Here is a 13,233-nt window from a genome sequence, read left to right as displayed (position 1 = left end):
TTTCTTGGCTTTGTGGAGTTATGTTTTCCTGCCTCACTGATTGTGGGATTGGCAGTATTCCCTTTACCTAAGAACATTCCAGCTTTGATACTCTAGGTGTAATAGAAAGGCACCCAGATGTTGCATACGATGGCATACATTACCTTGATGGTTGCAACTGCCTTGAGAAACAGTTCCCAGTGATGTTTAATGCGCTTGTAAGTGGCGCAGCAACATATAATGCTATGACACTGTCCAAAAAAGGTTACCTTTTGCCTGGCTGAATATACCCCCCAGCTGCAGGGCTACAACTGTAAGTGACCTGTAATTCTACACTTTGCTTGTAGGCTGCATCTACCAACAATGTAGCTTTAACACTGGACTTCAGAGTCAGGGCGCGGCCTGCTTATTTGCCTGTGATGGAATATCCATGGACTGTTTACAACATATATTTTAAAGAATCGATAGTGTCAGTTCAGTTTATTGGATTATAGCGTAACATCATTATATACTCAAGAATTTCTCACTGATACGATGGGTGGAGGAAACCAGGGTGTCAATCGACCAACATACTCAAGAATTTCCCACTGAAATGAATGGTGGAGGAAACCAGGGTCTCCATTGACCAATATACCCAAGAATTTCTCACTGATACGAAAGGTGGAGGAAAACGGGATGTTCATTGACGAATATACTCAAGAATTTCTCACTGATATGATAGGTGGAGGAAACCGAGATGTTCAATGGCCAATATACTCAAGAATTTCTCACTGATACGCCAGGTGGAGGAAACCGGGGTGTCCATTGGTGTCCATACCACACCATCATACCATATCATCATACCTTATTATCATACCACACTAACACCACACCATAATACCACACTCAACATACAATCTCATACCACTCCACATATCACATCATACCACTCCTCACACCACATCATCTTACCATTTCATCATACCACTCCTCATGCCATATCATCATCCCACTTCATTATACCACACTCTGCTTGTCAAATGCTCTAGAATTTCTCACTGATACCACAGGTGGAGAAAACAGGGGTGTCTACTAACCAGTATACTCAAGAATTTCTCACTGATACGATGGGTGGAGGAAACCAGGGTGTCCATCAACCAACATACTCAAGAATTTCCCACTGATATGATAGGTGGAGGAAACAGGGGTGTCCATTGACCTTTGGCAAGTTACCCACAAACCTACACTTGTGCACGAGATGTAGAGAAGTATACACCATAGTGGAAGATGTGTTATTCAACGAACATTAAACTGCAATTAAGTAACCCTTCATGACCACTTATTGTCACTGTGCCCACATTGGTGAGGGCTCTCATGACCACTTGTCTCTGTGCCCACAAGTGGTGAGGGCTGCCCAAGGCGAGGATTGAACTTGGGAAGGCAGGCATCTTAATCATTGGGAGATCCCACTAACTGTTCATGACATGCATTTACTCCCATACTTACACAACACCAGTCAACTTTAAGGGTATAGGAAACCGGAGAAATCCACTGCCCTTGGCTAAATGGGTAAATCTTAACTACAGCCTCAAAACACTTCTCATGTGAGTAAATTATTTCACTTATACAACAGCAACATTATCATGGGTAAAACCCACGAACATTCGCAGGTTGCTAGCAGACCTTTCCATGTTTGGCAGGAGAGGAAGCCAGCATGAGCAGCACTTGAACACACAGCTACCGCATTAGTGAGAGGCTCCTAGGTCAATGCGGGTGCTGGTATGCTGACCCCCGCAAAACGACGACAGCCAACAGGACTGTGGGAGGAAACCAGGCTGAAACCCACGACTATCTGCAGATTTCAGGCAGATCTTCCCAAGTATGACAAGCAGAGTGTGGTATGGTGAAGTGGGATGATGATATGGTATAATGATATGGTATGGAATGATGATATGGTATGATGGTGTATGACATGGTATAATGATATGGTATGGAATGATGATATTGTATGATGGTGTATGACATGGTATGATGGTGTATGACATGGTATGGAATGATGATATAATGATATGGTATGGAATGATGATATGGTGTATGACACGATATGATGGTGTATGACATGGTATTATGATATGGTATGGAATGATGATACGGTATGATGGTGTATGACATGGTATTATGATATGGTATGGAATGATGATATGGTATGATGGTGTATGACATGGTATGATGGTGTATGACATGGTATTATGGTATGGAATGATGATACGGTATGATGGTGTATGACATGGTATAATGATATGGTATGATGATAAGGTATGATATGATAGGAGTGTGGTAATATGGTGTGGTATGACGATATGGTATGATGTGTGATATGATTTGGTATGATGGTATATGATGAGTGGTATGATCAGTGTGGTGTGATGGTGTGGTATGACGATATGGTATGATGTGATACGATGGTATGATATGATGAGTGGTATGATGGCATGGTATGATCAGTGTGGTGTGATGGTGTGGTATGACGATATGGTATGATGTGATATGATATGATGAGTGGTATGATGGCATGGTATGATCAGTGTGGTGTGATATGACGATATGGTATGATGTGTGATATGTTTTGGTATGATGGTATATGAGTGGTATGATGGCATGGTATGATCAGTGTGGTGTGATGGTGTGGTGTGATGTGATGGTGTGGTATGATGAGTGGTATGATGGTATGATATGATCAGTGTGGTATGACATGGTATGGTGAGTGTGGTATGATGACATGGTATGGTGAGTGTGGTATGATGACATGGTATGGTGAGTGTGGTATGATGACATGGTATGGTGAGTGTGGTATGATGACATGGTATAGTGAGTGTGGTATGATGACATGGTATGGTGAGTGTGGTATGATGACATGGTATGGTGAGTGTGGTATGACATGGTATGGCGAGTGTGGTATGATGACATGGTATGGTGAGTGTGGTATGATGACATGGTATGGTGAGTGTTGTATGATGAGTGTGGTATGACATGGTATGGTGAGTGTGGTATGATGACATGGTATGGTGAGTGTGGTATGGTGAGTGTGGTATGGTGAGTGTGGTATGATGACATGGTATGGTGAGTGTGGTATGATGAGTGTGGTATGATGACATGGTATGGTGAGTGTGGTATGATGACATGGTATGGTGAGTGTGGTATGATGATGTGGTACAGATTATAACTCACAATAACAGTAATCTCTAGGTTTTAACAGTGAAGAGAAAGAAAAAAACCTAAAAAAACAAGCCATTTCCCAAAATGTTTTTATTTGCAACAACTCAAAAATAATCCGTATGTTGTCTGCAAGGCTTTTCAGGAATATCCTTTTCAGGGAGAAGGCAAATAAGAACCATGGGTGAAAACATCCCTTTAAAACAGCCACACTAAATAAAAGGGACACAAACAGGATGGGGAGTGAACTGGAAGACTGTAGCAGCCATCACCATGGAAACTGTATCCCACACATTTAATAGAGGTCATGAGGTTTGACCTCAGACAAAATGTCCACATATATCTCAAGTTACTGCATACACATGCAGATTACAAAATCTGATATGCCAATATGCACGTCTGCTTAACATTATAGAACAAAACAAAAAAAAAAAAGGTCAAATGCACTCTGTGTTAAAACAGTCCCAAATTTAAATCACTGAATACACACATTCAAATACAGGCTAAGACATGTAACAATGTAGCACACCAAATATGCCAGTTATGCCACAACACCAAGCACCAAATATCACCTAAGCTACATGTAAAATATTGCAGGAGAAATGTCTTTATACAGCTTATAAAAATGTCTAACACTGATCATGTAAACAGTGCATGGAAACACCAGGAGGAACAAAGGTAAAGTTTTCTATAAAAATACAACTAAATATCAAAACAAACGTAGTATTGTCAACAAAAGTTTGACTACAACCTCACAACTGCCTGCTTTCAATGCTGTAAAGTACATTATGCCTCGCTATAACAAAGAAATTATTGCACAAATCAAGTACCTGAAAGATATATATCCAAGAGATTCAGACCGTATTAAACTGCAGACATTAAAAACCCTGATGGGGGTTTGGACTAGCCACTACGTCCTTGTGTCTGTGAGTTATAAAGGCTCCCCACATTGCAAGTCACACAGAGCTCTATGAAGTGCACTATAGCACCGGGTTAATCCTCAGATGGCTAAATGGAACACAGCTGTCTTCAACCACTGTGCTGTCATAAGGATTAAAATCTCACTTCAACTTTCACCAAACCAGTTCACTTTGGCTTTCAGATTCGTGCGCCATTCCCAGATTTTCCAACATTGCCACAATGAGTATTGCCTTCAGCAGCTGTAGATCTGCCACGATACTATCTATCTTTGATCCTGTTTGTAAGTTAATTCCTTGCTCTCCTCAGCTCCATTGGAGATGTCAGGTGGGAATGGGTGAGAAGCCGGAGTACCCTACCTTGTAGGTGTCTCAATCTCTCACAGTCGCATCAAGGCTAACACGTGTTCATAATTTCATCCTAGACATTCATATGTCCTGTTAGTGTTTTAAAATAACATTATCTCAGCTAGTGGAATATTATTATCACATGTCATTCTTCAACTTTCTGGATAAGGGTACAAGCCCTGGTATCTACATGTAGATCATCTACTCCTTCCTTGATAAGGGGGATCTCATATGTCAAAACCAACAGTCTGGCTTACTTCAGATGGTACTCCCCGTTTTGTAGGACTGGTATTTTTTGTAGGACTGGTACAGGTATTATGTGGGTGATCAGTGATCTTTGGCCGCATCATCATCATACTGTTTCCTAAAGCAGTCACCCACGGGGAAGAAGTCCCAGCTTCTGTTCTGGTACAGCTCCCAAACGTACGACTCCTACAAACACAAGGCACATACATAATAGGCTTGAGTTGTCAATACTGCTAGCTTTTGTTCTTGCTGCAATTATCTAATTCATCTTCTCACGAATGTTTCACTTATGTCTCAGTCTCTGGGATGAGGCGCACACCACAGCCTGGAGACACGCCATACCTTACAACGCAGCCTGAAGACACACGCTACACCTTACACCACAGCCTGGAGACACACGCCACACCTTACAACGCAGCCTGGAAACACACGCCACACCTTACAACACAGCCTGGAGACACAGGCCATACCTTTATAACACAGCTTGGAGACATACACCACACCTTAGAACACAGCCTGGAGACACACGCCATACCTTTACAACACAGCTTGGAGACATACACCACACCTTTACAAGGTACCTGACAAATTTCTGCACATAAAACTGTAACCAAATACAGGAACTTTGCGATTCTAATATCATCTAGAACCTGGATTTCCTGTATAAAAGGCAGATGCCCCAGCCATTCTGGTTTCTAATGCCATATGTTTATTTGGAAAGCATAATGCTGGACGGTATAAATTAAATGTAGAATCAAGCAGACTATGTACTTACACAACCAAACTATGCATTAAAATGAGATAAATAAAGAAATCTGACCTGACCAGTATACTCTGTATCAGGTTTGTTGATGAGATGCATCAGGAAAAACCTGGCAAAACAAAAGATGCAACATGTGAAGTCAACAGTGACAGAAGTCACTACATTTTAGACATGTCTTTACACTGGAATCAGAATTTTTACAAAACATCATAATTTTAGTGTGCACAGACACATCAAAACCAGGAGAGTGATGGACAGATAAAAATGCCATATGTGGAAGAAAAAAATTCATAGTGTAATAAGCCAAAAGGTAGGCTAGAGCAGTGTAATAAGTTAGGCTAGAACAATATCTACAGTGTAATAAGTTAGGCTAGAACAATATCTACAGTGTAATAAGTTAGGCTAGAACAATATCTACAGTGTAATAGGCTAGGCTAGACCAATATCTACAGTGTAATAGGCTAGGCTAGACCAATATCTACAGTGTAATAATTTGGGCTAGAACAATATCTAGAGTGTAATAAGTTAGGCTAGACCAATATCTACAGTGTAATAGGCTAGGCTAGACCAATATCTACAGTGTAATAATTTAGGCTAGAACAATATCTAGAGTGTAATAAGCTAGGCTAGACCAATATCTACAGTGTAATATAAGTTGGGCTAGACCAATATCTACAGTGTAATAATTTAGGCTAGAACACAATATCTAGAGTGTAATAAGTTAGGCTAGACCAATATCTACAGTGTAATATAAGTTAGGCTAGACCAATATCTATTGCAGGTTAACTGTACACGTAGAATACTGGTTACCCAGACTGTCATTATGATGGCTGTCAGATTATACATATTTATGGCTAGGTAGGACTTACATGTAATTGGCAAAGTTGTGCTCATTCTGAACATGAGTCTCAAACCCATGAGGTACTTTATCAAAATACTCCTTCCCTATACCGCAGATGAAACATTTGGACTGGAAGAGAACAGACATCACAATGTAGGTATGGCCATTTGCAACTGTATTATCTTCAAACAAGCACAGTCTCATTTACACAAAGACAAAAAAAAGCAGAAATCAAGTTCAAACTTGCACTGAACAGTTCAATTGACTTTATAGGCCTACATGTACTTGGCTTGACTTCACCAATATAGCAGTGACTGACATGAAGGATGACACTGTCCTGTAAAAACATCATACTGGGAGATGTACCTGACCAACATCTTGACAAAAAAAAAGGCCATAACCAGAGTTGGACTTAAACACATGACCTCCTTGGTCACAAATTAAGGCAGTAAACCAGTCTGAGGTTTAGGAATACGGAGAAGGGCTGTGCAATGTGATTCAGACATCTAAAAAAAAACCTGAGACATTTCACCATATCTTACCTCCATATCCTCTTTCACCTGCTCTAGCTGGTCTCTCAGCTCTCCAAAGGCATCAATGATCAAACCTGAAACAGGAAGGCATTGCTCAAGAGTGAGAAGGGGAGATAACTACAGTGTGTGCAAACTCCAGCAAACAGACGAAAGAACAGAAACATGTCTCATACTCAAATTATGTTTGATGTTCTTGTAGTGATGTTAAGAAATCAAGTTAGTCCCGTCATGTAGACGTAAGTTAGTCACGTCATGTAGACGTAAGTTAGTCACGTCATGTAGACGTAATTTAGTCCCGTCATGTAGACGTAAGTTAGTCATGTCATGTAGACGTAAGTTAGTCACGTCATGTAGATGTAAGTTAGTCACGTCATGTAGACATAAGTTAGTCACGTCATGTAGACATAAGTTAGTCACGTCATGTAGATGCACAATTATCTATATTCAATGTTTGCATGATGTACAGGTTTTATTTTAAGCTCGACATGTCAATTATGGCAAAATTTCCAAAAGTATTGAAAGCTATGTGTGTCTACAAGGAGCACTAATTTACGTTTGCAGAGATGTTGTATGAGGTTGGGGATGGGAGAAGATCTTACATCTTCCATGACATACTTACCCTGAATAATAGCCAACAGGATGACAATAACGAAAAAGAAAAATGTTATGTCAAAGAGAATTCTGGGTACTTCGTAAGCATCGCCATCTGCTGGTTCAATCTCATCTCCTGTAAACACACAAAACAAGAAGAGTGTCAGTTTTATTCTTCGCTGAGCACGCTGTCCACATAAACACAAACCAGGCTGACCACATAAACACAAATCATGCTGACCACATAAACACAAATCATGCTGAACATATAAACACAAATCAGATTGACCACATAAACACAAATCACGCTGACCACATAAACACAAATTAGACTGATCACATAACCATAAATCAGGCTGACCACATCAACATAAATCAGACTGACCACATCAACACAAATCAAGCTGACCACATCAACACAAATCAGGTTGACCACATAAACATAAATCATGCTGCCCACATAGAAACAACTCAGACTGACCACATAAACACAAATCAGTCTGATACAAACCAGACTGACCACAAAAACACAAATCAGGCTGACCACATTAACACAAATCAGGCTGACTACATAAACACAACTCAGACTGACCACATAAACACAAATCAGACTGACCATATAAACACAAACCAGGCTGACTACATAAACACAAATCAGACTGATCACATAACCATAAATCAGGCTGACCACATCAACACAAATCAGGCTGACTACATAAACACAAATCAGGCTGACCACATCAACATAAATCAGACTGACCACACCAAGACAAATCAGGCTGACCACATCAACATAAATCAGACTGACCACACCAACACAAATCAGGCTGACCATATCAACACAAATCATGTTGACCACATAAACATAAATCAAGCTGACCACATAAACACAAATTAGGCTGACCATATAAACACAAAGCAGGCTGACCACATAAACACAAATCAGACTGACCACATAAACACAAATCAGACGGACCATATAAACACAAATCAGGCTGACTACATAAACACAAATCATGCTGACCACATAAACACAAATCATGCTGACCACATAAACACAAATCAGACTGACCACATAAACACAAATCAGGCTGACACAAACCAGACTGACCACATAAACACAAATCAGGCTGACCACATAAACACAAATCAGACTAACCACATCAACACAAATCAGTCTGACACAAACCAGACTGACTACATAAACACAAATCAGACTGACCACATAAACACAAATCAGTCTGACACAAACCAGACTGACCACATAAACACAAATCAGGCTGACCACATTAACACAAATCAGGCTGACTACATAACACACAAATCAAGCTGACCACATAAAACACAAATCAGTCTGACACAAACCAGACTGACCACATAAACACAAATCAGACTGACCACATAAACACAAATCAGGCTGACCACATAAAACACAAATAAGGCTGACCACATAAACACAAATCAGACTGACTACATGAACACCAACTCCGGCTGACCACATCAACACAAGTCAGGCTGACCACATAAACACAACTCAGGCTGGCCACATATGTTATGTTTCAATTTTAGAAAGGCAATGATTTCAGAACTAAGAAGAGATAACCAGGTCAGGTTCACAATAACCGTTCCATGGCTTTGGTGGTCAACCACAGAACAGAAATATTTTTACCATGTACAAAACCCTACAGGTGTCATCTCTAACAACATGAAAAGGAAATATGGGATAAAATATTTGAAAAAAAAAAAAAAAATGAAATTCAAAACATTTTACCACACTATATGGAAATGCAAGATAGATTTAAAGATATAGCGGAAGGTCATTTAGGTCATGTGTTAGGTCAAAGGTCAAAACACACCTTCATGTTTTCATAGGCTAGAATGCTATTGATAATTACTGAAAGTTTGGTTTGACACTCACCTATACCTCCTCCAGCTCTGACACCTGTATGCAGGTGATACACAAAAACACTGTAACAGACAAACAAGCACCTTGTTATCCCACCCTGTTACACAGTTATGAGCTTCACCACCAAGCTCACTTATAGGTCAATATTGTGATCTGTCTCACAGCAACAAAGTCTAGTGTATGTACAGTGTATGTGTGATGGCAGATTCCCCTCGTACTTAACAATCTTTATGGTGACAAGGAGTCACACTCATACGAGTGTGTACATATACCATGTCTTCTTGCGGCAGGACATGACACCCCAATCAGTCACATTACACTGTCACCAGGACAATCAGTTTCCTTGCGGCAGGACATGACACCCCCACTCAGTCACATTAGACTGTCACCTGGCCAATCAGTTTCCTTGAGGCACAACATGACACAACACTCAGTCAAATTATACTGTCATCAGGCCAGTTTGCTTGTGGGAGGACATGACACCCCACTCAGTCACATTATACTGTCACCAGGACAATCAGTTTCCTTGTGGCAGGACATGATACCCCCACTCAGTCACATTATACTATCAACCAAGGACAATCAGTTTCCTTGTGGTAGGACATGATACCCCACTCAGTCACATTATACTGTCACCAGGCCAATCAGTTTCCTTGTGGCAGGACATGGACACCCCACTCAGTCACATTATACTGTCACCTGGCCAATCAGTTTCCTTGTGGCAGGACATGATACCCCACTCAGTCACATATACTGTCACCTGGCCAATCAGTTTCCTTGTGGCAGGACATGATACCCCACTCAGTCACATTATACTATCACCAGGACAATCAGTTTCCTTGTGGCAGGACATGATACCCCACTCAGTCACATTATACTGTCACCAGGACAATCAGTTTCCTTGTGCAGGACATGATACCCCACTCAGTCCACATTACACTGTCACCTGGCCAATCAGTTTCCTTGTGGCCTCTTGACTTGAAGGCAGAGGTTCTAACCTGTAGGTCACTGAAGCGATAACATATTACTGATCAGAAATACTCCAGAATGGTACCAGATGTAAACTGATATTTCCTGAACATACTGTTTGAACACATTAATCAGCAAATCTGATAGAGTTATTTATGACAAAACATTGTTACATAGCTGTTGATAGAAGGTAGGTGTCAGGGCACTCACCGTTAACATGTCATGACACTTGTAATCAACGTTGCCATCTTCGTCCTTGACATAGAATTTACGGAAGAAGTTGAAGGCTACGACAGTGTAAAGATAGACCACCACACTGGTTAGCATGACTGTCAACACCAGCTGAAACATAAACACGTATAGACACATTAGCTGGTTGGCATGACTGTCAACACCAGCTGAAACATAAACACGTATAGACACATTAGCTGGTTGGCATGACTGTCAACACCAGCTGAAACATAAACATGTATAGACACATTAGCTGGTTAGCATGACTGTCAACACCAGCTGAAACATAAACACATATAAACACATTAGCTGGTTAGCAAGACAGTCAACACCAGCTGAAACATAAACATGTATAAACACATTAGCTGGTTAGCATGACTGTCAACACCAGCTGAACATAAAAACGTATAAACACATTAGCTGGTTGGCATGACTGTCAACACCAGTTGAAATGGGAGAAACATGTACATATTTAGCAGGGTTCAGGTTACATGTTACAAGTAACCCTTCACCCTGGAGCTGGATTCAAGCATGTGATGTTGTTTGGCTAAACGTGAGGTTTCTAAAAGAAACATGTTGACTAGACATAAAAAGACGAGTATGTCATACCTGTTTTCCATTGTGAGTGACAGACTGCAAAATGGTTCTCAGGGTTTTGAAGCCAATAGCAACATCCAGCAAATGGGCAGCAAAGAAGAAATAGTTGAAATTTCCACACACCGAGAATATAAAGTAGCCCATAATGTAGAGGAACGACTGAAAGGAGAAGAGGGAAATATTTTTAACAAGAATATTAGAGGTTCATGGTGAAATAAACATCAGGTTCATTTAGGGTTCAAATTTGCAAGAAACACAGCCAGACTGGTATGGAGTTGCAAAGATTTCACACAAATCCAATCCTACCGAGTATGGGAAAAACAGAAAAATGCAGGAACAGATACTATGAGATTCATGTAGTGAAAAATCTTGAAAAGAACCAATTAGACAAAATAATACTTTCAATTCACTGCAATCTATCTTTACATCACTTAGGATAGGATCTGTCTGTTTAGAATACAATCTGTTGAAGACACATTAGACTTACATTATCTGTGAATATGACACCCCACTTCCAGATCTGGTACTGCCAATCAACATTGCATAGACTGAAAACACAGAGAGGGGTGAGGAGAGTTGTGATATTGTAGTTTATACAAAAGCATGAGCTAGATGTATTATCTTCAGCTGTCTGAGATTAATTCACTGGTCCTGTATAACGTCTTCAGGATGTAGATCAGAAAATCCTGTCTCTTTTCTTCAATTCAATAAATACTTAGAATCTGCTCAAATACAAATGTTCAGGAACATATTTCACGACTTTAAAACCTAACTGAGACAACAAACATCTTGAAGAGAATAGTTTAAATCTACAAAAAAACATGCATACATTTGCTGTGAGCTATTTTATTTGTTTTAACTTCTAATAATCAGCTCTGGCATAACACAAGTGTAAAGTGAGATACTGCTGATAATTGAATGTTTCTTCATATTAAAGTTGCAGCTGACATCCCTGACCAATGGTGTCCAAATGTTGACTGACCAATGCAAGGGTCAGTGACTGAGTTAATGAGTCACTGAGCCTGTGAAAACTCACAAGGACGGGAGGATGCCGGACTGTTGTTGTTCCTCTGTGCTGATCGTGATTGAGTCTCCCTTATCCATTCCCAGGAGATTACTGATAGACTCGTAATCATACTGCTCTGAGTACTTGTTCCTCACCTGCAAAAACACCACAGAAGTTTACTGATAGACTGGTACTACAAAAACACCACTGAAGCTTATTGATAGACTGGTACTACAAAAACACCACTGAAGCTTATTGATAGATTTATACTACAAAAACACCACAGAAGCTTACTGATAGACTGGTACTACAAAAACACCACTGAAGCTTATTGATAGACTGGTACTACAAAAACATCACTGAAGCTTATTGATAGACTGGTACTACAAAAACACCACAGAAGCTTATCGATAGACTGGTACAACAAAAACACCAATGAAGCTTACGGATAGACAGGGACTACAAAAGCACCACTAAAGCTTACTGACAAACTGGTACTACAAAAACACCAATGAAGCTTACTGATAGATTGGGACTAACAAAGACCATGAAAGCTTACTGACAGACTGGTACTACAAAAACACCACTGAAGCTTACTGATAGACTGGTAATACAAAAACACCACTGAAGCTTACTGATAGACTGGTAATACAAAAACACCACAGAAGCTTACTGATAGACTGGTAATACAAAAACACCACAGAAGCTTACTGATAGACTGGTACTACAAAAACACCACAGAAGCTTACTGATAGACTGGTAATACAAAAACACCACAGAAGCTTACTGATAGACTGGTAATACAAAAACACCACAGAAGCTTACTGATAGACTGGTAATACAAAAACACCACAGAAGCTTGCTGATAGACTGGCACTATAAAAAAGACCATGAAATTTTACTGACAGACCGGGACTACAAAACACACCACAGAAAGTTACTGATAGATTGGGACTATAAAAAAGACCTTGAAAGCTTACTGAGAGACCGGGACTACAAAAACACCACTGAAGCTTATTGATAGATTGGTACTACGAAAACACCACTGAAGCTTACTGACCAACTGGTACTACAAAAACACCACAGAAGCTTACTGATAGATTGGCACTACAAA

General features: G+C 40.1%; 1 protein-coding gene across 1 annotated transcript in view; it reads right to left on the bottom strand.

Moving 5' to 3' along the window:
- Positions 1–3,251: 3,251 nt before the first annotated feature.
- The window catches only part of LOC135468178 (ryanodine receptor 2-like), a 171,824-nt gene continuing 161,842 nt past the window's right edge, over positions 3,252–13,233 (bottom strand). Inside the window, exons 112-121 of the mRNA XM_064746268.1 lie at positions 12,150–12,274; positions 11,601–11,661; positions 11,126–11,272; positions 10,503–10,627; positions 9,329–9,399; positions 7,439–7,546; positions 6,829–6,893; positions 6,315–6,415; positions 5,503–5,554; positions 3,252–4,868 (exon numbers count right to left, since the gene is read on the bottom strand). Of these exons, the coding sequence (XP_064602338.1) occupies positions 4,764–4,868; positions 5,503–5,554; positions 6,315–6,415; positions 6,829–6,893; positions 7,439–7,546; positions 9,329–9,399; positions 10,503–10,627; positions 11,126–11,272; positions 11,601–11,661; positions 12,150–12,274 (960 nt within the window). The 3' untranslated portion in view covers positions 3,252–4,763. The remainder of the gene's footprint in view (positions 4,869–5,502; positions 5,555–6,314; positions 6,416–6,828; positions 6,894–7,438; positions 7,547–9,328; positions 9,400–10,502; positions 10,628–11,125; positions 11,273–11,600; positions 11,662–12,149; positions 12,275–13,233) is intronic.

The sequence above is a fragment of the Liolophura sinensis genome, chromosome 6 (genome assembly GCF_032854445.1).
Source record: "Liolophura sinensis isolate JHLJ2023 chromosome 6, CUHK_Ljap_v2, whole genome shotgun sequence".
In the NCBI taxonomy this organism is placed as follows: Eukaryota; Metazoa; Mollusca; class Polyplacophora; order Chitonida; family Chitonidae; genus Liolophura; species Liolophura sinensis.
This window is presented reverse-complemented; position numbering and strand designations above follow the sequence as displayed.